At 32.0% G+C, this 26,177-nt stretch overlaps 2 protein-coding genes across 7 annotated transcripts; both read right to left on the bottom strand.

Moving 5' to 3' along the window:
- Nucleotides 1-143: 143 nt before the first annotated feature.
- LOC131004505 (probable glycosyltransferase At3g07620) lies at nucleotides 144-6,329 on the bottom strand. The gene is made up of 5 exons (XM_057931198.1): nucleotides 5,030-6,329; nucleotides 4,803-4,933; nucleotides 3,043-3,394; nucleotides 2,197-2,861; nucleotides 144-1,850 (listed from the first exon to the last, which is right to left on the bottom strand). Exons 1-5 carry the CDS (start codon nucleotides 5,867-5,869, stop codon nucleotides 1,844-1,846), a joined length of 1,995 nt encoding a protein of 664 aa, XP_057787181.1. The 5' UTR covers nucleotides 5,870-6,329; the 3' UTR covers nucleotides 144-1,843.
- Nucleotides 6,330-7,593: 1,264 nt separating this feature from the next.
- On the bottom strand, nucleotides 7,594-11,814 carry LOC131004507 (thymidylate kinase). 6 transcript variants are annotated; one of them, XM_057931209.1, is made up of 7 exons: nucleotides 10,731-11,814; nucleotides 10,015-10,146; nucleotides 9,294-9,632; nucleotides 8,814-8,925; nucleotides 8,655-8,714; nucleotides 8,228-8,332; nucleotides 7,594-7,918 (listed from the first exon to the last, which is right to left on the bottom strand). In XM_057931209.1, the coding sequence occupies exons 2-7, from the start codon at nucleotides 10,050-10,052 to the stop codon at nucleotides 7,802-7,804; spliced, it is 771 nt and encodes a 256-aa protein (XP_057787192.1). In that variant the 5' UTR covers nucleotides 10,053-10,146; nucleotides 10,731-11,814; the 3' UTR covers nucleotides 7,594-7,801. The 6 variants fall into 6 exon arrangements, with proteins under 6 accessions (XP_057787192.1, XP_057787190.1, XP_057787193.1 ...); XM_057931207.1 differs by having other exon boundaries at nucleotides 11,334-11,814; XM_057931210.1 differs by having other exon boundaries at nucleotides 10,015-10,070; nucleotides 11,334-11,812.
- Nucleotides 11,815-26,177: the final 14,363 nt, after the last annotated feature.

Genomic DNA, 26,177 nt, shown 5'->3' with positions numbered 1-26,177 from the left:
AAATTTGTTTGCATGATTATCAAGAACCACTACTTTCATCATATTTGATCCTTCGAAATCCACACCTGCAATTTTAATAGCAACAAGAACGAGTCCAACCAAAAATATGGTATCTGTGAAAAGGCCAGCCTGGGAACATTCAAATAACAAAAATTACACCAAATAATTATTAATTTGCCTTTACACAGAATTGTATTCTTATTTCTTTACCAAAAATCTAATTAAATAAAAAACTTAGTTTAAATAAGGAAATATAAAGCAAATCAAATTTTAAGAATCGAGAGGACTGAGTCAGCTCCAATAGAAAAAGTAGTCCTGTAATCTAGCTTGCTCTGCTCATCGTGTTAGCAAATACCAATTGGAAAACTCCACTCTGTTGCAGCAATTAAAGAACAACCTTTCTCCCTCATTTTTTTTTTAAATTGTTCTCCTCATTTGCATCGCACAATCTATAATGCGAAATACATCACAACAGAAATCGACACACCACAAAAGTAACAACAAAATTTCCATAAATTAAACCCTACAACCTAATCATTCACAATTATTTCTACTGCCCTAAAACCTAATCATGCTAAATTCCAACTTAACCGTCAATTTAATTCAAGCATATTACAAATAACTTATGTTTTTTATAGCTTAAGGTCGTGGCCATTATTATTATTATTATTATTATTAGAAAAAGTAGTAATTTAGCCCCTATCATAGACACTCATATAGTCGATCAATCATGCCCACATGTTTCAATTTGGGTGCAATTAAGTCCCCTCCATGTGACGGGTTTCAATTTGGGTGCAATTAAGTCCCCTCCATGTGACGGCCGTCTGACACCGTTTGTAATATTTAATTTCTTATGAGCTAATAGCACACTAAAAGTTTAGGTTTCTTTTTTAGTCTAATTGTTCAGTTCGAGCTATTTAATATGCTTTAGTTATATTACGGTATTAGAGGGGAGCAAAGAAGGCAGAGGGAGAAGCAGGAAAAAATAATAGGGCATTTTTAAAAAAAAATTACTGGCCAACCAACTCCGGCGATGTTAGTAGCTAAAACGAGGGAGTATCCGTCGATGAGGCCTGATCACCGACGGCCGTAAAAATCCGTCGGTAATTAATTTACCGACGTATATGTTATCGTCGACGTCCTTCGGTGATTCGTTTTACCAACGGATTTTTTGGGTTTATTGACGAAAATTTTCATTGGTATCCGGGCCAAAATAGTGTAGTGAGGAAGACCATGCTGTGACCGACGATGCGGCCGACGAAGGGCGAGGTGGAGAGACTGGATATTAATCTCCGCCACAAAATTATTGGACGAGCATGAAATGAATGGCCATTTGCAGGGGTCGGAATCGTGAGGGTTCCGGTTTGAGAATGTCGTCGCCGAAGAAGAAGAAGAAGAAGAGTTGAGCCATGAAAAGATCAGTAGCGCGACCTCGGTGTTGGCAGCGGAGAGGGGAGAACTGGAGAAGGAGCTGTGTAAGAGAGAATGAGGAGGAAATAGAAGAAATAGTGGTGGTGGCGGAGGAAGAGGTGGTAGAAATTGGGGGCAGCTTTTAAGAAATTCCACGGCATTGCGGTTGGCCTCAAAATCAAGATGGGACGCCACCCTCGACTCTCGCATCCTTACCCTCAAACATCTTCGCTCTAGCATTGGACACAGAAGCAGATAGAGAGCACATACTAAATGAGGGACCGTGGCATTTCTTCCACCATCTCATGCTATTGCAGACAACTCATCAATGAAAATAATATGAGTTCTGCTACTGGAAGGCCAAGCAACGTGGCATTTGTATGTTGAAGAAGTGTCATTCAGAAACCAGTTGCACGGGAGAGTGCCTCTTACATTAGTACCTACCAATTTTTTCGAGAAATGGATATTATTAGTTCAAAATCCAAAACATAATGATTCAATCAAAATCAAAAGACAATCAAAACCACAATAAGGTGACTAATAGAACCATACATTTTGCACAACTCTTCTTCTTGACTTTCTTTGGGGTTGTTTATTGAACTACAAATTTGGATAGTACAGCATAACAAGCAGATGGCACCATAGCTTATATACAAGAAAGATACTTAGTGCATAAGGTTAACTACTACTCTACAAGTTCACATTTCAACATTCAGACATTTTCATCCCTACACTTAGATTTGCAGGATAGAGCAGACAAATATCTGAATGATGCACGTGCCTTACCTTGACTTGATCTGAAAAACTCGATTGTACCAGATCGAATGAAGGGTCATGTGGAAGAGGTCGTACTTGATGGGATTAGCATGCCACAGGAAATGCTTCTGAACTTTGCGGACATTGAGTTGCATGTTGAGATACTTCTTCTCCGGGATGGAGACAAGTATTTCTCTCAAGTTTGGGATCTCCTTTTCCGCAATAATCACTGAGAACGCGTCCCAGTTGAAGACCTCGAAGAACGGAGGCACAAAGTTATCAGATATTATGACCGGCACACACTCGTAAAAGATGGCCTCAACTATCCTTGGGCTGTTGACTTCATACCCCTTTGGGCAAATGCAGTATTTACTGCTTTTCATTTGATCAATGTAGTTCATTTTGCTGGGGACACCGGGGGGCATTTGACCAAGTATTTTCATATCAGGCTCCTTGTCTTTCCAGTACTTAAGCAAGATTGGACGAAGATAGCCGTGTAGGCTCCCTGCATAGAAGGCGAGAGTGTACCTCTGTGATGGTGGCTTTCCTCCGAGATCTCTAAGCGGGTTTCTGGCAGATCGGACATATGTTTCTGGAAGGGAAACATCACGTCCTATCTTGAAGCCCATCGTTACATCAGCATTACAAAGGGCTTTAATGCAATGTTCCATATGGTGTCTTGTCTCGTATGGAGCCTGTACAATAATATGTATAAAAAGATTTCAAATAAAAATGATGGCGAGAAAGTGAACAGTTTCATTACTGGAAATCGACAAGTCAGTATATATATTTTGTACTTTATAAGAAAATAACTTTCATATTTTCTGACACCTGTGCTTTTATTTGCCAACATGAGAGAGAGAGAGAGAGCATTACCCAGTCATGGCAGGCAACAAGAAAATGGTCTGCTCCACCTGTTCTGTTCCAGAAACGATACTTTGCTGCAATCTTTTCTGAATAATCCTTCAAGTGCTGTCTTAAATTGGTCCGGTTGTGGGAATTACGCACATAAAGTGTGTATTCTAGCATCCGCGAACTGAATGGCATGTAGAACAGATGAGCCTTCCTAGGATCTTTCACAACAAAACGATTATTCCTCTGTTCCATTAGTTTCATAAACCATCCCTCAGATGCATATAGTCCTTTCAGTATCGGTTGATGAAATATGGGCTTTTCACCTTCCTTGTATACATATATCTTTAGTACACGTTCCATGAGTTCATAGCTCCTGAGAGTTACAAAACCAATTTTACAAACACGAACAGAAATAGAGAGTAACATTGTTTAAGAAACAAAAACTGGAGCCTGCGAAAGAATCTATAATGGCCAGAAAATACACACACACACACACACATATATATATATATACTCTTCTAATTTTCAAAGCACATGCTGCAAGCTTGAGCTTATCTTAGCAGCACCAGATCATCATCCATGACTGGAAAAACTTGTCTATAAAGAAAGCTATGTGGAGAAAAGTAAGCGGTGACATAAAAAAAGGCTTTGAGCTAAACTTATGGTCAAGGTGGAAATGAAGAATAAGATGTGAAATACGAAAGGCTGAGACAAGACAAGCAATTTAGAGTTTGAGTCAGTATTCAAATCTTGCATTGTTGCATCAGTTAATATAGATCAGTCTGCAAGACTGCAAAGTTATTCAAACAAATTATAAATGTTAGCGGGAAGGTTCAGCTCATGCAATATGTAATCAAAGATCTTCAACTTTCAAGGCTAAACATTTTATCATCTGTAGATATGTTGATTTGGATATTTTATTTTGAATTTCAGAATCAGTTTTAAAGCCTGTGAAAACTGCTTCCCTTCTACAAGCATTGTAGTGCATAACTGCATAAAATAAGAGGAAAAAGCAACAGAGTTTCTTTAGATAATTTGCTGAAAATTAGTTGACGAAACAAATATACAAAGATACATAATAAGGCTCTGGGACCCCCCCATGTCCCAGAAGCTTTGCCATCGCACCCCAGCTATAGAAAGCTGCCCAGCTTTGCACTGAACACTGCAGATGTTTTTTACCTCCCCCCCTCTATCAAAAGGCTATCTTCTATTCTAGCTAGGCTACAAAATTAATAAGTCTAATCAAGCCTATAATTTGTTAATCAGGCCAATCACTGTTAACTATGATGCCTCAAATTTACCTCTCCAATGTGGTTGGTGTGCTATAGAACAGGAGAAAGGTTTACCTATAGCAGACCAACAAGTAGCGGCTCCAGGTTTCGCCTTTTACCAGAAAAAAGAATAAAAAAACAAAACAAAAAAAGAAGAAGCGAATAAAGCCCAATAATGACAGAAAATGGCAATGGCTGTGAGATGAGAACTAGCGCATATTAGAATAGCGCGCATATTTGATGGGAAAATATAGTCACACTGAAAGTAAACAATATGCATGGCCCAATCAATACCACAAACTACACACAACGAAGTCATGGGAGTTCGCTGGACTCACTCCAAACTCAAGAAGGAACTCCAATGTTCAAGATGACGATTTTCCCAATACACACGACACAAGATATCAGTCATCCAAAGCCATGAAAGTATTAAAACTAGTAGCTGAAGGTACTCCTCCTATGAAACAACAAATGATGATGATGATGATCATGTAGATTGCAAGTTCTAACCTTTTGAACATAGAGATATTTCGAAATAGAGGAGCGTGCAATTCCCGATCATTCTTCAAGAAGGGAGCACTTTCAATCCTCCTCTTTGCTGCTAAAATTTCCTGGTCACGCTCAGAAGACCATCTTGGTCTCTACAAACCAAACACAGAAAAGTTCATATCTCTTAACTGATGAACTGGAAACCACAGACATTAGATTTAATTACATAACAAAAAAAAAAAACATACCATTGCACGTGAACGAGCACGATGCCTGACTAACAAACGTTCCATCTCATTTATAGGTGTTACAGTTTTAGGTGGCATGTCACACCTCATCTTCTTTTTAGCAGGCTTATTTGGCACTGAGGAGCCGTTGTTGCGAAAAACAGAAACGTCCTTGCTTTCACTGAGAGATATATGCATGCTAGAACCATCAGAAATGCTTGTTTCTGATTCTGGTTTTTCCCCAACAACAGAACCAATCAACGATGGTTTATCCGATGAGACAACCAGAGTTGGCAAAATCACAGACCCGTCCGTTACATTCTTCTCTTGAATCTCACTTGTTTTAGACTCTAAGACAACTCCAGAACTTGCCTTTCCAAGCTGAGTGCTGTTTTCCACTGTAAAGCCATCTTCTAAGTCTACATCCACATCATCTAAGGTGTCGTCATCGACAAAATCAACATCATCATCCATGCCATTACCAACGACATCAGAATCCATGTTTTCTTTTTCTTTCTTCTCCATAGAACCCTTGTCATCTTCAGCATTTACGTGCACGTTGTAAGTTTTTGTGCTCTTCACTCCTCTAACAAATAGAGACTGATCATTATCCATATCCAACACACCAGCAATAGTATGGTTGTCATCAATCAAAGTCTTAACAGAAGAATCATTATGTGATGGGTTAGCCATAAGAAGGTTTTTACTCTTTCCACTGGGAAACAGAGACAGCAGCGCGTTCCCATACGGAAGCATCAAAGATTGGCAAAACAAATGAGTCAGAGCAACCAAACCCACCATGATCACCCATTTCCTTTTCTCAATCTGAAGAAACAACTGAGTTTTGACAGAACAATCCATAACTCGTGAAAAACGCCCTAACTCTACTCGATCATGGCGTAGTTCTTAACCCGTTTAGCAACCCGCGTGTAATTAGCCCAGAAAAACAGACATAATTCCTAATTGAGAGGGAAAGCTGAGATATTAAACTCTTTGTATTCCGGCTATCATTCCCACTCTAAAAGGTAAGAAATTGCAAGTAGACATTGGCTCAAACCGGACATTGGAAATCACAAGCATGTAAAGTGACTCAATCTGAGCATGCGGAGGTATTCAAACAAAGCAGAATACGAGTATACTTGAAAAAATACTGTGAAATTGTGGGAAATGAAGGGGCAGAAGCTTACACAAGAAAAAGAAGAGAGAGAAACAGCAACGGTGAGAAGAGTGAGACTTGGAAATTGTCGGCGACGAGAGTGGTACCAGCCTTAGAAGATGAAAGCTTGAGCTTAGTTGCTACTTGCTTTATTTAAAGTTCTTTTAACTAATTAAAAATATTTAAATCATTACTCCATGATATATAATGGATGATGATGTAACAGGTAGGATAAACCGCGCTGATTAAGGATGGGAACCATCTTATGCGACTATATATTCACCTCATTTCTTATACAGTCCAAAAAGAAAATGTAGAAATTATGAAAAAACAACAAATATTTTGTTTAATATGTTTAAATTTTTTCAGCTTGTACCGATTGAACACTTTCAATAGGTTCTGCATAACGGTTGATGCAGAAGAAAAAAAAAATCTTGATAGGTGTTGAGTTTTTTTAAATTTTGAATTTGAGATTTTTAGAAGATAATTTTCCTTTGATTCGATTTCATGAAAGTGATTTTTGCATAAAAATTCGTACAAATATTTAATAATGTGAAAATTTTATAAGGATAATTTTTTTTAAAATGCTTAATGGGGACAAAGGCCCCACTCCCCCTCACATATATCAAACATTAATATAGTCATTCTCATAAAAATCGTGACCTTATTATTATATCGATGTATTCTTAAAAATAGTGATTTTTCTTATTTGAAAATGACCTCACGAGCATTTCCTTTCATTATTTATAAAAAGGTGTAAAACTCAATTTTCACTCAAATACAACTACTATATTTTTTCTTACAATTTATATCATCTTCATTATTGAGTCACAATTTTTAGGGACACAGGGAGCAGCATAATTGTTTTGTTATCCAATCAAAATACAGTATTCACAGAAAAAAATGTTTTAACGCTCAAAACGTACATATATGAAACTAAAAGTTGGGGTTGGGGTTTAGTTCATCTTAATCGATTTTAATAACTAAATTCGTCATCTCCTTTGAGGTTTTTGAAAATATAGGGTTTAAACAAGAATACAAAGAGGTGGATGAGAAAAATGGGAAATGAGAAATCATGATTTCTGTCAGAAAAAAAATAAGCTTTTATGTGAGGATAATTGTATCACAAGATTTTAAGAAAAATTTATCTTATGAAAATTAGGTGTGTTTAGAGTAATGGAATGTAAAGGAGTCAAGTATCAACAAACTTAAAATTGACTTGCTTGCTAGTCACACTCATTATTCTTTGAGTCGAGAAACCACTTGAACTTGAGAAGATGAATTCGACAATTCCTAGAAACAAATTGAAAAATGAAGTAGAATAAGATAATTTGAGATGAGAGCTTCAGAATTGAAAAGTAGAAGACAATAAATCATCTACAGATAATGAAACAAGTTGGAAAATTTGTTTATTATGTTGAAATGGATGGAATGGAATGCACTGCGGCTTTTATAGAAAAAAAAGTTGAGATACAAATTTTGAAAATACTCACCAATTCAAGAAAGGTAAACTAACCCACAATTCTGGACATGTAAAGATCATACTCAAAATAATCTTCTGGTAAAAAACAGAGTGATATCAAGTAGCCATTACCCAAAACTATTTGATCAATAAATTTAACTCCATCAAAAAACATCTAATTTGGCCACAGCTCTGAAAAAGACTTCCCTTTTTCGCATGTCAGAACACATTCCATAACAATCTCCCTCAGCTGTTTCTCAATATCTTCAATTGGGAGGCTAGCATCGATTATCTACAATAAAGGAGACAATAATTAATCAACATTCTAATATCATTTTTACTGTGATAGAATTGACAACATATTCATGTGTGTTTCCAAGTTCACAAGAAAAAATGCAAGACAGAATCAATATGCCAGTTCGGAATTTGGTTTCTGATATAAAGTTTATCATCTAAAGCAAGCATTGCCAGTGAAAACCAATAGTTGAGGTAAAAGCTAGCTATTCGGCAAAAAGGGTCCTGTCTATTGATCAGCATTTCATAATTGGAGTTACCAACTTATATTTATTATGAAAATAAAATAACAGCCAAAACGTACTACCTTCCATGTGGCATCACGTAGTGTCTTGTATGATTCAGCCACTCTTTTCTGAAACTCGAGCTTCTCATACCTCTCACCTCCATAACCTCCTCTTTCAGCAGCTTGCTAAGAATTTTCAAGTAAACTCAGGCCAATCTTGAAACAGTAGAACTTGGACTAGAATACTCATTATATAAACAGAAAAGAAAACAGAGCTTCATATGAAAACGAAAACTAGTGCAATAAAATTGAGAAAGAATGAAAGGATTGAAACATTTGCACATGCATGATAGAGATAATGTGCCATCTAAGCTCTTAAAACTATTCAACACCACGAAAACAGCAACTGCAAAAGTTTCTCAAAAATGGTAAATAAGACACCACCTTTGAAAATCTTGTACAAATTAATTGATGCCATAGAATTCAGCTACAAGTGTGAAAACTCTACCTCTGGTGATATTTCAAGGTATACAACTAGGTCTGGAGCAAGCAATCCTATCTCAGGAGCCTGCAAAGATAAATGACAGTCAAGTTCAATTAGTTCCAAAACACACATAGTCTCGTAATGATTTTTGAAACCAAAACAAATAAGTATACAGAACACCACCTTGCACCACTCTATATCAAGTCCTTTGGCAGATGAGAAAGCAACCCCAGAAAAAGAATAGCGATCAACAATAAGTGTGGTTCCACTCCTCAGCTTAGACTCCATCAGCGATCTAAGGCCACAGAATCATGGAGTAAGTTTATAAACTCATAGGAAACATCACATATGTTGGAGTTCTGCACGATAGACATCAATTTTCTTACACAGTGCTCTGACACAACCCCAAATCAAATTATGAAAGATATATCTTCCTTCCTAAAAGTGATAGGAAGACCAAAAATTTTGAATTCTAGCACCAGTTGGCTTGATATTTTGCGTTTCATTTTTCTTTTTTGAAAAAAAATAAAAAAGAACAAGTTTTGCATTTTCGACATAGCAAAATTCCTATTCATCTTATTTCATAGATTTCAGAATCTATTCCCTGATACAAGTACTTTGAAAGCCAAAAGATTAACCATGAAAAAACATATAGAGGCTAACCTCTTCTCCCAGCGATTTGCACTGAAGAGTAGATGGATTGCACGATCGTCCAAATGAGAATCGTTGGTAAGATAAGATGATATCATTTGTCCAACACCAGTGTTTCTATCAGGAAATCTCCATGATTCAACTGCATGACCTGACTTTTCTAGGGAAGAAAGCAATCTGCTGCACTGTGAGGTCTTTCCACACCGATCCAAACCTTCTAAAACAATTAATGCACCCCTTGAATCACTTTTCTTAATACCCTCCATGTGAATCTGTCTTGACAAGCACTTGGACAAATACGCAGTAATGCCACAAGAAGTTAGTGATTGCACTGATGCTCTTGCAGAATTTCTGGAAGATATAACACACCATTAAACGTAAATACTTTTATCCCCAAAATATACATTGGATATCGAAATAGAAACATGGAACCTCTGATATTTCAGAAGTAGTTCATTCACTCCCTACAGACTAATACAATCAAAACTTCAACAGTAGTTATATATCCTTGAGTTGGCATATTAATTACCATTTGCACAAAAAATCATGCAGAAACAAATATGAAAAAATCATTATACATGTGCTGCCCATTAATGCATTTCAACAAACAACTTGTGAGCAACACAACTACTATGGCAAAAACTATTTGTCCTGCTATCAAATAGTAGTTAAATGAAGTAGTAATTAGACTATCTAGTAGAGAATGGAGCAAGTTGGAAGCAATCAAACTTACATAGCCTTAAAAAAGTTGAAATGGCAAGCATTTGTCATGTCCTATTGTGGCAAACCCTACACATAACAGCCCATTTCAGAAATTAACAGCTTTCACTAGCAGAAACCATCACTTCAATCTACTCCTTAACCTCTGAATCAAAAATAAAATATGTAAATCAAATAACTTAAGAGACTTTAGGAATTTGCAATCAGTTTTACAACCAAACTGGAATGATTATAAAACACAACAGGCCGGTGCTAATCAGCTTAATTAAAAAATAAAAAATAAAAAATAAATAAAAAACTGGTCCATTCCGCAAATATACCTAATTGAATTCAATAACACTATGTTGAAGACTTTCATTCAGCACTCAATCTTCTAGAATATGGCAAATAACGATTGATCTTAAACCGAAAACTTAATTCATATGGTAAGCGCGATGGCTTTGATATTAATTGAGAAGTTTCAGCACTCTACATGCTCGGAGAAAGAAATTAAATTTTCTTTAAATTCCAACAAAGGATTTTCAAAAGTTTTAGTAAATTAAGATTATCGATTTGTATGTTTCGAATATAAAATTTAATCTTGCTACGTGATCATGTGAATTAATTTCTAAGGATCACTGTTGACAAAAGAAAAAGGTAAAAGAAATCTAAGCTATTTTCACAATTATGTTCAAATGATGGTTTAATATTTATGAGATAAGGCTCCCAATCGGCGACGTTTCCTTTTACCTTCTATAAATTTCCACTCCTTTTCCCGCATTATTTACTGCAGAAACATCCTTCACACCAGTCATCCTCCTTTCCTCCGATCATTCGGGTCATTTTCTCCAAAAACACCACAAATTTATCTCATTCCAATTTCTTCCACAAGGCAACAAACAAAGCAGTGAAAGAACGATTTACTCAAATAGGTTCTGCCTCTATTTTACACTTTCTTTTTGTCTTTTTCATCAAATCAAACTTTAAACATCATTCATAGGAGTACTATGTATTTGCAGAAAACTCAAACAAAGCAGAGACACCAAGGTTACACCTTTGACTTCGTAGCTCCTCATCATCTACACTGTTAACTACTCTTTAATCTACTACTACCTAGTTATCTGATAAATCTTGATGACACACGAAACCAACAAACAGAAATACGAATAAAATTCTGCAGTACTAAAATCATCACAGACAAAACCAACTCAAAATTTCTAATTGGCTAAATGAATCTACTGAATAAGGAACAGACAGTTAAACCGTATATTAACATGAGAGTCTTCGATACACAGAATATGAAGTATAGAACCTTAAATTTTGCTGAGCTTCAATATTGTAGCCGTGAGTCACCTGAGCCCGGAGTCTAGCGGAGAATTTGAGGGCACGATGTTGTTGTGAAGCGAGGGCGAGGGAAAGATCGCCGGGTGAAAAGGGGCAGACGGCGGCGGCGGCCACGCTGCTGTTCGGCCGTGATAAAGGGGCGGTTGCTGCTATTACCACTGGATCAGGGGTATGGGGCCGACGGCGGCGTCTCTGAGCTACTGAGGGAGAGATGGTAGCGGCCGGCGAGAGGGAGTAAGAGAACGAGAAATGCGCGTGGTGCGGCGCTTCTGTCTGGCGGCCGAGAAGGAGAGAGAGAAAGGAGGGGGAAATATTAGGTATTTCTTTGGGGTTTTCCCCTTTTCTTGGAGAAAAGAGAGCCGAGACAGATGGGAGTAGCGGTGGTAGTGGTGGCCGACGGCGGGGATCGCCGGAGAAGGAGAAGCGGCGCCCCAGAGCGAGAGAATTCTGTCGCGAGAGAGAGAAACCGAGGAGAGAGAGTGGGCTGGGTTGTGGGCCTTTTAATTATTTAATAGATTGGATTGTGATTTGGGCTAGAGATAAGCTTAAACCACTAAATTAATTTGGGCTATTTAGATGGTTTCAGCTGGGTTCGGCTTTACTAAATTTCTGGGCTTATGTCTTAAATAAGAATTGAGTTTGATTAATCTATACTATATTAAAAAGGCAACTCTCACTTTGAAATAAATTTTAAAATTCAGTAGAAATTTTATAAATATAATAAAATTGAATGTTTATTCGTAAACTAAATTTTTTCTTTTTATTTTCTTTTTCTTTATCTTCTTTTTTTTTCTTTCTAAAATTTTAAAATTCAACTAATTATAAAATATTCAATATACATATCAAATTAAAAATAACGTAAGAGCTTTAATTTGGTAGATTTTATATAAATATTTAATTTAAAATGAAAATGTTATTTCTTATTTGGAGATAATTTTTTAAAAAATTATCTCTCCTCTCTCGTCTTTTTTTGAATAAATCTATTTTTTCTAAACTTTTTTTATCTTTACTTTTGGGTTTATTTTTTCAACTTATTATTTTTGCCTTTTCATAATATTTGTTTTTAATGTTGTGATTTTTTTATTTTTTACAATATTCCGCTTAACTATATTTTGTTAAAATTACTTTTTTATTATACTTATATATGTGATAACTGAGTTGGTATCAATTTTATATTAATATAAAAATATAAAAATGTTTTCCGTGCATTGCACGGGATGCAAATGCTAGTTAACAATTTATGTAGAAATCAAATTATATGTATTAACTAAGTCAAGATTAAAGTTTAATTAAAATTTCAATATGATAGCCCAATAAAAGTTTAAAAATTTACTAATCGTAGCCTATAATCTATGCTATATTAAAAAGTTAGTTCTCAATTTGAAATTGATTTGAAATTAATTTGAAATTGATTTGAATGACAATTTTGTAAATAAGAAAAAAAAAATGGCTAATCGAAAATTTATGTATTTCTATTAGAGCATGGTTTTGAGTCTTTTGACAGTTTCTTTTAAATTTTAGTTAAAAATTACGTGGGTCTTTTAATATGCAAATCATGTTATTTAAAAGAAAAAGAAAACCAAAATCATGTGTGCCTAATTTCATTTTGCAAGCCTAATTTCATTTCTCTTGCAATACCTCAAAATATTTGGATTAATTTTTTTTTCAACTTCAGTAATATAGGCAATACATATATTTTTACTTATTCCTAGCCACCACAAATAATTTTTTTTCTTTTTACCCTCTAATAAAGCTTATATTTCCTCAATCTTATAGTTTTTAAATCTATTTCTTTTTTATTTATTTATTCGTTTTTCTTTTCTTTCTCCAACAATAGTATAGCTTTATTATGATTAAATATTCAATAAGTATATCAAATTAAAAATTGTGAAACATGCTTTAGTTTGATATATACACCCTCCGTCCTTTAAAAGTGTGCATCACTTTTGGTGATACATATTTTAATAAATGTTATATATATGTAGATTGATGTTAGATTTATTTTTATACAACTTACTCACGTAACATTTATTAAAATATGTATCACCAAAAGTGATGCACACTTTTAAAGGATTATTATATAAAAATATTGTTCTAACGATAACTTTTTTCCATAAATCTCTCTCTCTCTTGATTATTTTCTAAAAATCTTTAAATTTAATTCATAAAAAAATATTTAGTATGCATCTTAAATTAAAAACTATGTCAAGATCTTTAACTTGGTATAACAATTACAAATAATAAATTTAGAATGAATTTTCATCTACAAATTTTTATTAATTTTAATGTAATTTTTTAGGTGAATAATTAGTTATATATTTAAAAACAAAATTTCTTATATGATTTAAAATTATTTAATTTGTGGTAATGTTTTTATGCGAATGATTTATTTATTTATATAAACATATTTGATATTTATATAGATTAAAAATAAAACTTTTAATATGGTTTACATTTATTTATTTTTTATTTTCAAATTCTTCACTAAATGTTAAATTTTAATATAAAATTAAAATAATTATATGATATAATAATTATTTTACTTTTAGTTACACACAAAATATACTAATTATTGTAATATGCACAATTGGTTTGTACATAAAAAAATCTCAGATTGGTTTGTACATAATATTGTTATTATAGACTACTTCAAATAAAATAATATTTAAGTTAACAAGAATTATTTTTGGTTGTTAATTAATCTTATTATAAAATATTTAATATGCATGTCAAATTAAAGATCACGGTAAAAATTTTAATTTGATATATTTTATTCAAATATTTAATTTAAAATGTAAAAGTTATATTCATTGAAAGATTAAATTCAACTTTATTCAAAAAGAAATTGCCTTTTAAACATGGTTTACATTTATTTATTTTTTATTTTCAAATTCTTCACTAAATGTTAAATTTTAATATAAAATTAAAATAATTATATGATATAATAATTATTTTACTTTTAGTTACACACAAAATATACTAATTATTGTAATATGCACAATTGGTTTGTACATAAAAAAATCTCAGATTGGTTTGTACATAATATTGTTATTATAGACTACTTCAAATAAAATAATATTTAAGTTAACAAGAATTATTTTTGGTTGTTAATTAATCTAATTATAAAGTATTTAATATGCATATCAAATTAAAGATCACGGTAAAAATTTTAATTTGATATATTTTATTCAAATATTTAATTTAAAATGTAAAAGTTATATTCATTGAAAGATTAAATTCAACTTTATTCAAAAAAAAATTGTCTTTTTTGAGTAAATTCATTATTCAAAAATTTTTATTTCATTTTAAACTTTATTTTTGCCTTTTCATAATATCAATTTTTATTTTTGTGAATTTTTCTTTATATGTTTTTATTTTTTCAATATTAAGCTTAAATATATCTAGTTAAAGTTAATTTTTTATTATATTTATAAATATGATAATTGAATTGATATCAATTTTATATAAATATAAAAATATAAAAATATTTCTCGTGCATTGCAGGGATGTAAATGCTAGTTCTATAATTGTAAAGAAGAGTTTTTGTAAGTTGTCGATTGAGATAATTAAGAGTATATATAATTTCTCAACTTATGATGTTGGGAATTGGAAGTCACATATATATTATGTCCTTAAGAAATTCACCTTCTTGCATGAAAATAAATTTCTTATTTTTTATTTTTTTGACTTGGGGGAGTCGGGGAGGGAGAGCAGTGGGATTTGAACCGGGGACCTCACTGTTCACACACAGGAGATCTTAAGAAATGTTTTTAATAAAAATGATTTTCAAATTAAAATGGTGTTAAAAAATAAAAGTCAACTAAGGGTATTGTTGGTGTCTTTAGCCGAGCAAATTATTTACAAAAATTAATTGTCAATCTAGGCTTAGTATATCAATTATCAAGGATTAGTATGCTTTATCATGCCTTGATTTAAGATTAGTATTACGAGACCTATTAAGATTAGATTATCCTATAGGCTTTGTTGATCGAGTGGATTATTAGCACTGTTTTCCCAAAATAAGTTTTTCATGAATACTATTGTCGGACTTGTCCTATCAAGGTGAGCTTTATTTACAAAAGTATATCTTCAGTTATATAAGCTCTGATATTTCATAAAATACAAATTGTTTATCCAATATAAATATTTTTATGCGCTCTATATTGTTTAATGCTCGCATCTTATATTGATCAAGATTCTCATTTAACCTATAACACCTCAAATGAGAATTGTGCACACAAGTTTAGTAGCTTGATAAGTTGATCGCTATCATGCATTGATGAGCAAGCATTATAAGGGTGCTTATCTGGATGTGTTACGAAGCACATGAGAAATGATGATTTGTCTGAGTGCGTCCTGAGATCAACGAAAAAGCGAAAAGCGATCCGACAGTAGCAAGAGGTCCGAAATTATAGTGAGTAAAAATAGAGTGTTACATTAACGCTACTTATGAGATAAACATTTTTACATACTTAAAAATGAATTTTTGTTTTAAAATCTTCTGCTGAAATAGAAATTTTATTAAAAATGAAACAAAAACGAAAAAAAAAATCTAAACCCATGAGAGCACAAACGCAACTGAGGGCCGAGCTTCGATAAAACCTCATTAAGGCAAAAACCCCAATGAGAAAAAAAAGTGCCCGTCTAAAGGAAAGACGAAAAAAAAAAAGTACTGGCGGTGACCGGAAAAAGAGCCACCTCAAAGGCTCCAGCCGAACCACCGCCCCTGAGAGGCTCGGCTCACACAAACCAGAAACAAAGGAGGCCAACAACGGAAAAGTGAAAAAGAAACCCAGCGAGGGAACACCAACGAACACCCCAACGGGAACACGGGTGGAGCCGGGGCCAGCACCAACATGACCTAGCAACCAACTGCAACAACAAAGAGCAAGCCAGGGGAAAGACACAGGAAAATAGAGAAAAACACAAGCACAAACACACAACCAAAGACAACCAAAAATATTGATAAACTTCTTTAACTTTTGTGAAATGTTTTAAAAGTTGTATGTCCACTGATATATTAGTACTCAGTCCAAAAATATTTTCGAATGTTTTTAGGTTTAATTAACCGGTTGATGTTGATGGGGCAAAGTTGAGGCTAGGATTCCACTTCACAGTCGTCTTTCGGTAAAGAACTAGTCTTTATCCTATTTATATTTTCCTCTAACTCAAACAGACTTATGGTTATGATATTGATAAGTGTTGATCATAAACTTAAACTTTCTACTATTTTGCATGATTGTTTTCCTCAATTGTTATCAGAATCTTGAAATTAAACTTATAATCCTTGGAATACATAGATTTGCGAAATACATGCCCCCATGCAATATATATATATATATATATATATATATATATATATATATGAAAACCGTAATTTAAAATGAGAACTGAGAACACTGCACTGATGTGTAAAGTTACTGCATTCGCTGTACAATTAATTGCATTTCAAGAAAAATGAAAAAAAAAAATCGCTCCCTCCAGGATTTGAACCTAGATGGTGCATTCATCCACCGTTGATATTCATGATCCAAAGATTGAGGATGATTCTCTGTTCTCATTTTAAATCTCGGTTCTCATTTGAACCTTATGAATAACAAAATTTAAAATATTCTGCTCCCTCCAGGATTCGAACCCTGTGAAAAAAAATCACCCTCCAGATACAATATCAGCCATAGGATTGATAAAATAAACGCACCAGATCGTGCCCTAGATCTCACTAAAATTAGGGGATCTCATTGGAGTGGCCCCATATATATATATATATATATATATATATATATAATATGGCATATATTGGTCATTTTCTCAATTCTTGAAATGTAACACCCTAGTTTTCTGTTTTCTAATGAATTATAATTGAGGAAAATTACTATATTTTATATTCCCTCTGTTTTTGAAAAACACGCGCAATTTACTATTTTTGCACATCTTCTAAATATATTCATTTTCTATTTTTTTGACACCATTCCATTAATAAAAACTTGAGATTCATTTTCCACTCACACACATTCATTTAATATTTCTTACAACTCATGGTATTAAAATTCATGGCTATGAAACACATCACATACATTATCTTGAGTTTTAACTCATATACCATATACTATAATGCAATAACAATCTCGCAATTATCTACAACACATATTTTAAATTTAATATATTTTGACTTATCCCGGCATGCTTCCCAAATGAAACTTATTTTTTTTGAGGAGAACTTACCAAACGAACCTAATATGTACGCATGAGTATTGTGCTATGTGTATGAGTTGTTGAAAAGAATTATACTAGCAATAGCAAGTCCCCATCCAAACAGCTATGATAATCAATTATGAGAAATTTAAGCAGCAGAGTATTCATCATGACTGTGGGATGAGAAAAGTACAGTTCGATTAATTTGGGCCAAAACTGGAATGACATAAACTTAATGGGCCATAATTGGCACAATTGTCAAGCCCAGTAAATGGCTTAGGTCCAAACATACTATAATTAGTAGGCCAATTGACCCCAGTCAATAAATGGCACTATGGTCTATACCTTTCTAATTCACACATTTAGGATTTTAGTCACTCTTGTGAAAGCAGCAAGAGATCTAATTCTAATCAGTATCTCACTTGGAAGATTTTATTCTGTTTTGAAAATTATTATTGGGGTTCTCTTGTATCTTTTCCAAGAAATATCATGTTTCCCAAATATATACTATTCTCTCTGTCTCACGAATCTTGACACGTATTTCTTTTTGGGCCGTTCCACGAATCTTGACATATTTCCAAATAAGGTAATAATTAGTCAAAAAATAAGGAAGACATCCCCCTTTTCTTCGAAGCACCTTTTCTTCTTATGCGATATCTCGGCTGAAATCTGGTTTGACCTTCTTCGATGGATTGGGAAACAATCAATTCTTCATCACACGGCGTTAGATCACTTTCTTGCGTTCAAAAGTCTTGGAGAAAAGGAGGACATCCCGTTACTTTCTGCGATATGGCTTTGCACAATATGGACGATGTGGAAGGGGAGGAACGATTGCAAATTCAGCCAGGGCGAGTGGAACAAAGATAAATTGATGGTGGAGATAAAATCGAGAGTGTGGGGTTGGAAAACGGTATATAAACTGAAGTCACTTTTGCTAGATTTCAGAAGTTGGTTCTTGAATGCAGGTCTCGACACCTAAATCTCGTGCTCCTGTAGCTTATCTTCATCAAGCTCCTCTTCTATTTTTTTTTCCTTGACCAGCTGTTGTTTTGAGTTTTCGTGTAGTCCTTGGTTTGGAGAATTGTTAGATGTAGCTCCTGTTGTTGGTGATTTGTTTTTCCATGTAAGTTTCTCTCTGGCTTGACCATTTGGTACCTCTGGTACCACATGGAGTGTTTTAATAAAATGTTTTTCTGATAAAAAAAATTCAAAAATAAGGGGTTTTAATTACATTCTCTCTCCTATTATTTCACTTTATTATCTTCTCTCTCATATTTTATTACTTTTATACTTTATTACCTACACACTTAAAACAATAATCTACAATTCCTTAATTTTCGTGCCGAAATCAAACGTGTCAAGATTCGTAGGACGAAGGAAGTATTTGAATTGTGAAGTGCTAGAACAAAATAATCTAAGCTTTTACTGAGCGGCAAAACCCAATTAGACTTTATTAGTGTTTAATTGCGGGCATCCAAATGCACTGGAATGTGCTTTTTACTGCATCGGTCATCAATATCGCTTGGGGTTTAAATGTTTAATACTAGTATAAGAATTTATATGTTTGATCATAATTATGTACTATATCTCATGACTAAGAAATGTTACGCTTGCTTTAATTTTCTTTACCTCTACAACTAATCAATCCGTTGTTTGATACTGTATACATGTAACATGTACATATTAATGAAGACTAATTTGTCTAAAAAAGTTTTAGTTTAATGCATACATGTACATTAATATAATGAAGAGTAATTTAGTCCAACAATAAATTGACAGTAATATATCACTTGGTGGGAGACACGAGTTTTAAGCTATTTGATAAATAATGTGTTGACTGGAGACAAGAATCCACTACTTTTTAGGTGTAATATTTTTAAATAATAAAAATATAAGGAATTGTGTAGAATTATGTCCCAAAATAAACATAATAGTACATTTTTAAGAGACGGATGATCAAATTGAAAAAAATGATACACTTTCATGCACGGAGGGGGTACCATTTATAAATATGATTTGTATTCATTATTCAACATATCTTGGAGGTGTGATATGCAATTAAGCATAGAAGAAAAATTAATGCAGTGCCTTGGGATGGCCTAACGATAAAGTGATATGAGCTTAAAGGTTTCGAGTATAAATTTCATCGTAAATAAGTTAGTATTAAATTAATTTATCATTCTTTTCTCATGCATAGCAAATAAGCTCTTGATTTTTTTTTTTTTTTTTTTGCATTACCTTTGTCTCCTGATGATAATAACTCATTCAAATAAGCTCTTGATTTCTATTGCAGTACTTTGTTACCTGATGATAATAACACATTCGTACAAATTCCACCATATATATGAGTTGTTTGTCCAATGTACTTGGTTTCAGATTTCATTAAATGTATCGCAACTAAAATTCAAACAATAATAGAAAAAAAAAATCATTAGAGGTATCGAAGTGGTATGAATGGCATATGGAAAAGTGTGGAGGGAGAGGGAGTCATGTTGTGAAACATTTAAGCAGAGTAACAAGTGAAGCATTTAAGCAGAGAAGACCGAAGTACTTTTTTTTCTACCCCTAAAAGAGGCAGTAAAATTTATCACAACTTTACTTTCTCTGGAAAAAAGAATTAATTTATCCATTACCAAACAGTACTTGAGATTATTTTTTGTGGCAAACATCCGTACATTTATGACAAATTGTGGCTATTCATAGTACTACTTCCTTTTCAATTAATTGAGTGCAAATATATATATATATATATATATATATATATATATATATATATATATATATATATATTCAGCTTGATTTCGACAGTTTTGAGATTTACAGCCGATTTCAATGTTATGGCTTAATAATATGTCTCTATGTTTTATATATTAAAGGAGAAAACCTTAGCCTTTTTTGGCCAATTTTGTGTTTCCACCTAGCATTCCACGATTTATTTATAAGCACTAAAATCACGAAATATTTCTGATCAATTAAACACAAGAATATAGAGGAATCAGTTCTTGCATGTTTGGGGGTGATATGTGCCACAATTAATTTTTACGTTCAATGATGCATATATACAACATCATATTTTTTTTATAGTACTAGCAGAAAGAACGTGTACGTGTAATTAATGTTATTTTATTTGATAATCTATTATTTTAGAAAATCTATTAATTCATTACTTTTATTAGATAATTTATTGAATGTATCTTTTTCTATAAGCCTTATCAATAGCTATAGATATATATCACATAGATTAAGTGTAATATCAAATGAATTAATATATTCTTATAAATATATATGTAAAATAGCCTTAAAATAAAATATATAATAAGGGTAAAATAGACAATCCACAAATTGTGCCTAAGGATGCCTTAGGCTCTTTTTCTATTAGTATAAATAATAATACATCTATATTATGATAGGGTTTAGGGTATAGGGAAAGTTTCTATTTAAAAACCAATAGAAACTTTCATTTTGTATGAACTAATAAGAACCAAGTTACACATATAATTGATCTTTGTATAATCTACTATTATCATACAAGATATATATGAAAATGGTCATAAATAAAATTTCCCATATGTAGAAATTAGAAACTAATTCGTACTATTAGTCATTGTTATTATTCAAAATTGTCATTTCTCTAGAAGAGGTTTTAACGAGGCTCAGTCCATGATTGTCTTTCTTGCTCTCATGGGTTTTTAGATTTTTTTAATAAAAAGGGAATTTAATAATTAAATTATTCAAAATTATCATAAAAACTTGTAATGTAGAAAAGCATGGCTAATTATAGCTCGTTTCTACTTGAGAAAAGTTTATATACATGATCTCAACCTAATCAGTGTGTGTGTGTGTGTCCATATAATTATAGAAATAGCATTTTTATTATTTTTAGACAATAGGAATAGCATTTTGAGTTCCACATGAAAGGGAGCATAAAAGTTTTAGTCCTTTGAAAATGTGTGCAATTTACATCCAACAATGTCTCCCATGCATTGGTTTCTTTCCACCGGAAACCGAAATATGTATATTGACATATGTATTTATATTGTGATGAACTCTTGTGCAAATTATGAATCACTCTGTATTTCTTGATTTGTCCATTTAAAATCACTCTGTATTTCTTGATTGTGTTAATAGGCAAAAATGCCCCGATTGATTTATCCATTTAAGAAAGCAAGTACAAATGAAGCAGCTGACAGCTCATTAAATTATGCTGACGCGGGGGAGTTGTTAAGTAAATTAAATAGCTTTGGCATGTAAATATTTTTCAAAATATAAAGTATAACTTTGTTATTGATTTGGAGAGTTTAACCTAAAAGTATATATTTTCTTCGCCCGACAAAACGAAATAGAATTAATGAGAACAGGGCCTATTTTGTCCAGGAGAGGTGTACATGGAGTTTTCTATGACTGTAATATCAGACAAAAATCATAACCAAAATAAAACGAAATTGATGATAATAATAATAATAATAATAATAATAATAATAATAATAATAATAATAATAATAATAATAATAATAAGATATGAGTAGCATCGTGGAATCATTATGTCTAGCCGTGTGACAACCACTCATGTCATGTACAATTACTACACATGTAAAATGTTCAGTTTCTTATTTCAATACTGCTCAAACTCTATTTCTGCCACGTTAATATAATTAGATCTCAGGGAAAAGGGTAATATTGTCGTTACAAAAGCAATTCACTAAATACACCTAATAAATAAAATCAGCATACCTACAAAATAAAATTGATGTATATTACACTTGAATAAATTAAATAACAATCATGTTATTATAAATTAGACTAAATATTTAAATAAATACAAATACAAATCAACATTCAAATAAAATACAACCCAGTGGAACTTGAATCAACAACCTCTTTAAAACAAAAAACAAAAAAACTTTGATGCCTTAACATTGTTGATTGAGCTAGACCTCCTCGACACTTTTATTCGGGTGCGAATTGGTTCGGCTAAAATAAAATGTTGTAAATTGATGTAATAAACGTCTTAAATATAATCTTATGGCTGAAAGTTCATAGACGATTCAAATAATAATTTCTGATGTATTAAAAAAAGAACAAAAATACTAACGTAAATTGTAAGTATCATCAATGTTCACGTATGGTGAACTCGATCGTACAATTACATACATATATATATATATATATATATATATATATATATATATATATATATATATATATAGGGAAGGGCTAAAATAAGAGCATTTCTTAAAATATAAAATAAGAATCATTTTCAGCCCTTAAATCATCAAGATCTACGGTTGATTCGTAATCCTGTTTGATGAATTTATGGTCTTGAGTTCGAATCTCAAATGTAGCAAAAATTTATTTTTCACAATTCATTGTTCTCACGGTAGCCCATCCCTATATATATATACTTGCATTTGCATCACGTGCAATGCACGGAAAAATATTTTTAATTTTTATATTTATATAAAATTAATACTAATTCAATTATTATACTTTAAATATAATAAAAAAATTAATTTTAATTGAATATATTTGAATTGAATATTGAAAAAATAAAAAATAATTCACAATTATACAATTTGATATTATGAAAAACAAAAATAAAAAAATAAGTTAAAAAAACTAAAAATGAAATACTAATTAAAAAGAATTAAAAATATATTTATTCAAAAAAGATGAGAGAGGAGAGAGAAATTTATAAAATTTTAATATTTAAACAAATTTAATTTTTAGTACATTTTAAATCAAATATTTTCATAAAATATATCATATTAAAGCTCTTATCGTGATTTTTAATTTGATATGCATATTAAATATTTTATAATTAATCGAATTTCATAATTTTGGAAAGAAATGTAACAACAAATAAGAAGTTAAAGAAAATGATAATAAAAGGAAAAGTATATAGCTTATAAATAAACCTTCAATTTTATTCTAACTACAAAATTGCCACTCAATTTTGAAATTGATTTGAAATCAATTTGAGATTGAAAACTCCATTTTTAATATAGTATAGATATATATCTATATATATATATAAACAAACGGAACTAATTAAATATTTATAATATTCAGGATCCCCTTATGAGATAGAGAAACCATATCTAATAAGTAATTTGATAGTTTAGTCATTAATTTGGTAGAATATAAAACAGAGTACAGAGTTATTGATTGAGAAACATGAGTGGCGAGAGTTAAGAGGGAAATGGGACAAGTCGATGCTGCCAAGTAGTGGCTTCGAAAGAAATGAGTTACGGCTGAGAAGGGGTTGGGTCCCCTTTTAATATACGGATGTTGGGAGTAACATTAATTAAATGAGCTGCATCTTTAAATATTCCATCTCAACCATACAAATATATATATATATATATGGAAATTGTGATGCCAATTCCTCCTCCAATTATCATCACTATTAATATACTGTACCCAACATTTTACCAACCATATATCAAATCAGTGATCGGCATCAGATATTTGCATTATAATTAATTAACGTGCATGAGACGGCTACTGTTCTACATTCTCCTTATAAATCTTACTCCATATGTTATTCAATAAGTGTTACCTGATTTCTTTTCTTTTTTTTACTACAAAGAGATTAATTAGAGTTTTATTAAATTCTCTTGAAAAATTAAGAAGAATCTCTCTTGTTTTTGTGAAAAATGGGAATTTCCGATCATTAGGTTCCAATCATTGAAGGGTAACATTGGAATCGCAATATGCAATAATCTCGCCCTAGGCACACACAGATTTAGCAAACCATCTATACTTTGCATACCATTTTAAACCAAAGTTTTGACTTAAATATTAGTGGGAATCTCCAAAGTTCCACTTTAAAGGATAACTCAGTTTCATCCCTTTTTTAGTTAACGAATGATTTAACAATCATGCACATGTACACACTAGCTAGCTCTTCTTTTTTACGTCCTAATCTTGTGGGTAAGTTAATCTTGAGGTGGAGATAGGGATTAATGTATGAACTAATTTTGAATGGTACGTACGTATACATGCATGATGGTTTAATTAATTTAGATGACAGAAATGTCAAATATATATATATATATATATATATATATATATATATTCTATTTTATTTTATTTTTCTCATCTTTCTTCTTTTCCAATAAGGGCATTAAGATCTTTTATTTCACGAGTTGGTGACTACATCGTACATGTAATCTAGTTGCTTAACTATTTACCGAGTCATGAAAAAAATATGGTAAAGTTGTAGCTTGGTTGAGTTATTAGCTTAGCTGGCATAGAGTTTCTCCAATTGAGCAAGCAATTCAGGTATATATTGCTATTTTGGGCAGATCAATGATGAATAATTATTAAGGTGCATAACCAGTATATACGAAAGTAGACAAACACATACTTTTTCCATTAGATAGATTTTGCTCTCGCGTTAATTTCATCACTTGAACGCAATTTCACAGCACCTAACCAAAGCATCTCCTTTTAATTAAAAGATGACGAAACTTTAAATAAATTCATTCAAACAATAATACATGGAGTTGTCTGGTGATCTTAATTACGGGGATCGATATTGAGGTAGGGAAGCCGGAGGTATGGTGCTCTCTCTCTCTCTCTCTCTCTCTCTCTATATATATATATATATATATATATATATATATATATAGGGGGCCGCTCCAATGAAACCCCCTAATTTTAATGAGATCTAGGGCACGATCTGGTGCGTTTATTTTATCAATCCTATGGCCAGGGACGGAGCCAGGAATTTAGTTCGGGGGGGCTTAACCTGTACGGGGGTTCGGGGGCGGTAGCCCCGAGAATTTTTTTTTGGGCATTCAGTATATTTAAGGTATTTTTTATTAAAATACGAGCATAATACTAATAATAACGAACAATATTTTCATAGATTATATAGTTTCAATATATCACAAAACTTTTTTTGAAAATTCCGTATATTTAAGACATTTTTTATTAAAAGACAAGCATAATAATAATAATAACAAACAACATGTCCATAAATTATATATTTTCTATATACTACAAATTAGTTTCAATACATTATAATTTTTTTTTAGCATTTCATACATATTAGGCATTTTTTATTAAAAGATAAGTATAATAGTAATAATAACAAACAATATTTCATAGATTATATAGTTTTAAATAACAAAATTATCTGTAAATTAAGTATATATGAGAGAATATAATAACCAAATACTCTTTTATAAAATAAAATTATTTTATAATAGGTATAAACATATATCTATATATATTTTAAAATTAAAAAAAAAAAACTCTAAATTTGGGAGGGGGCTCTAGCCCCCCTGGCTCCGTCCCTGCCTATGGCTGATATTGTATCTGGAGGGAGATTTTTTTTCGCAGGGTTTGAATCCTAGAGGGAGCGGAATATTTTAAATTTTGTTATTCATCAGTATATATTGTATTGTTCATCAGTATATATGTACTTCATTACCAATTTTTTAAATTTTATTTTTCATCAGCATATACATCTTGTTCGTTAGATATACGTCTTGTTCATTAGTATTATATGTCTTATTCATTGTTCTCATGTTATACGAAAAATAGGGGGTCTCACTGAAGTGCGCCCCTATATATATATATATATATATATATATATATATATATATATATGAGAGCATTCCAATGAGATCCCCTATATATGGTGAGATCTTA

This window comes from Salvia miltiorrhiza, unplaced genomic scaffold (assembly GCF_028751815.1).
Source record: "Salvia miltiorrhiza cultivar Shanhuang (shh) unplaced genomic scaffold, IMPLAD_Smil_shh original_scaffold_414, whole genome shotgun sequence".
Classification (NCBI taxonomy): Eukaryota; Viridiplantae; Streptophyta; class Magnoliopsida; order Lamiales; family Lamiaceae; genus Salvia; species Salvia miltiorrhiza.
Note: the sequence above shows the minus strand (reverse complement) of the source record. Positions and strands in the feature narration are given on the sequence as shown.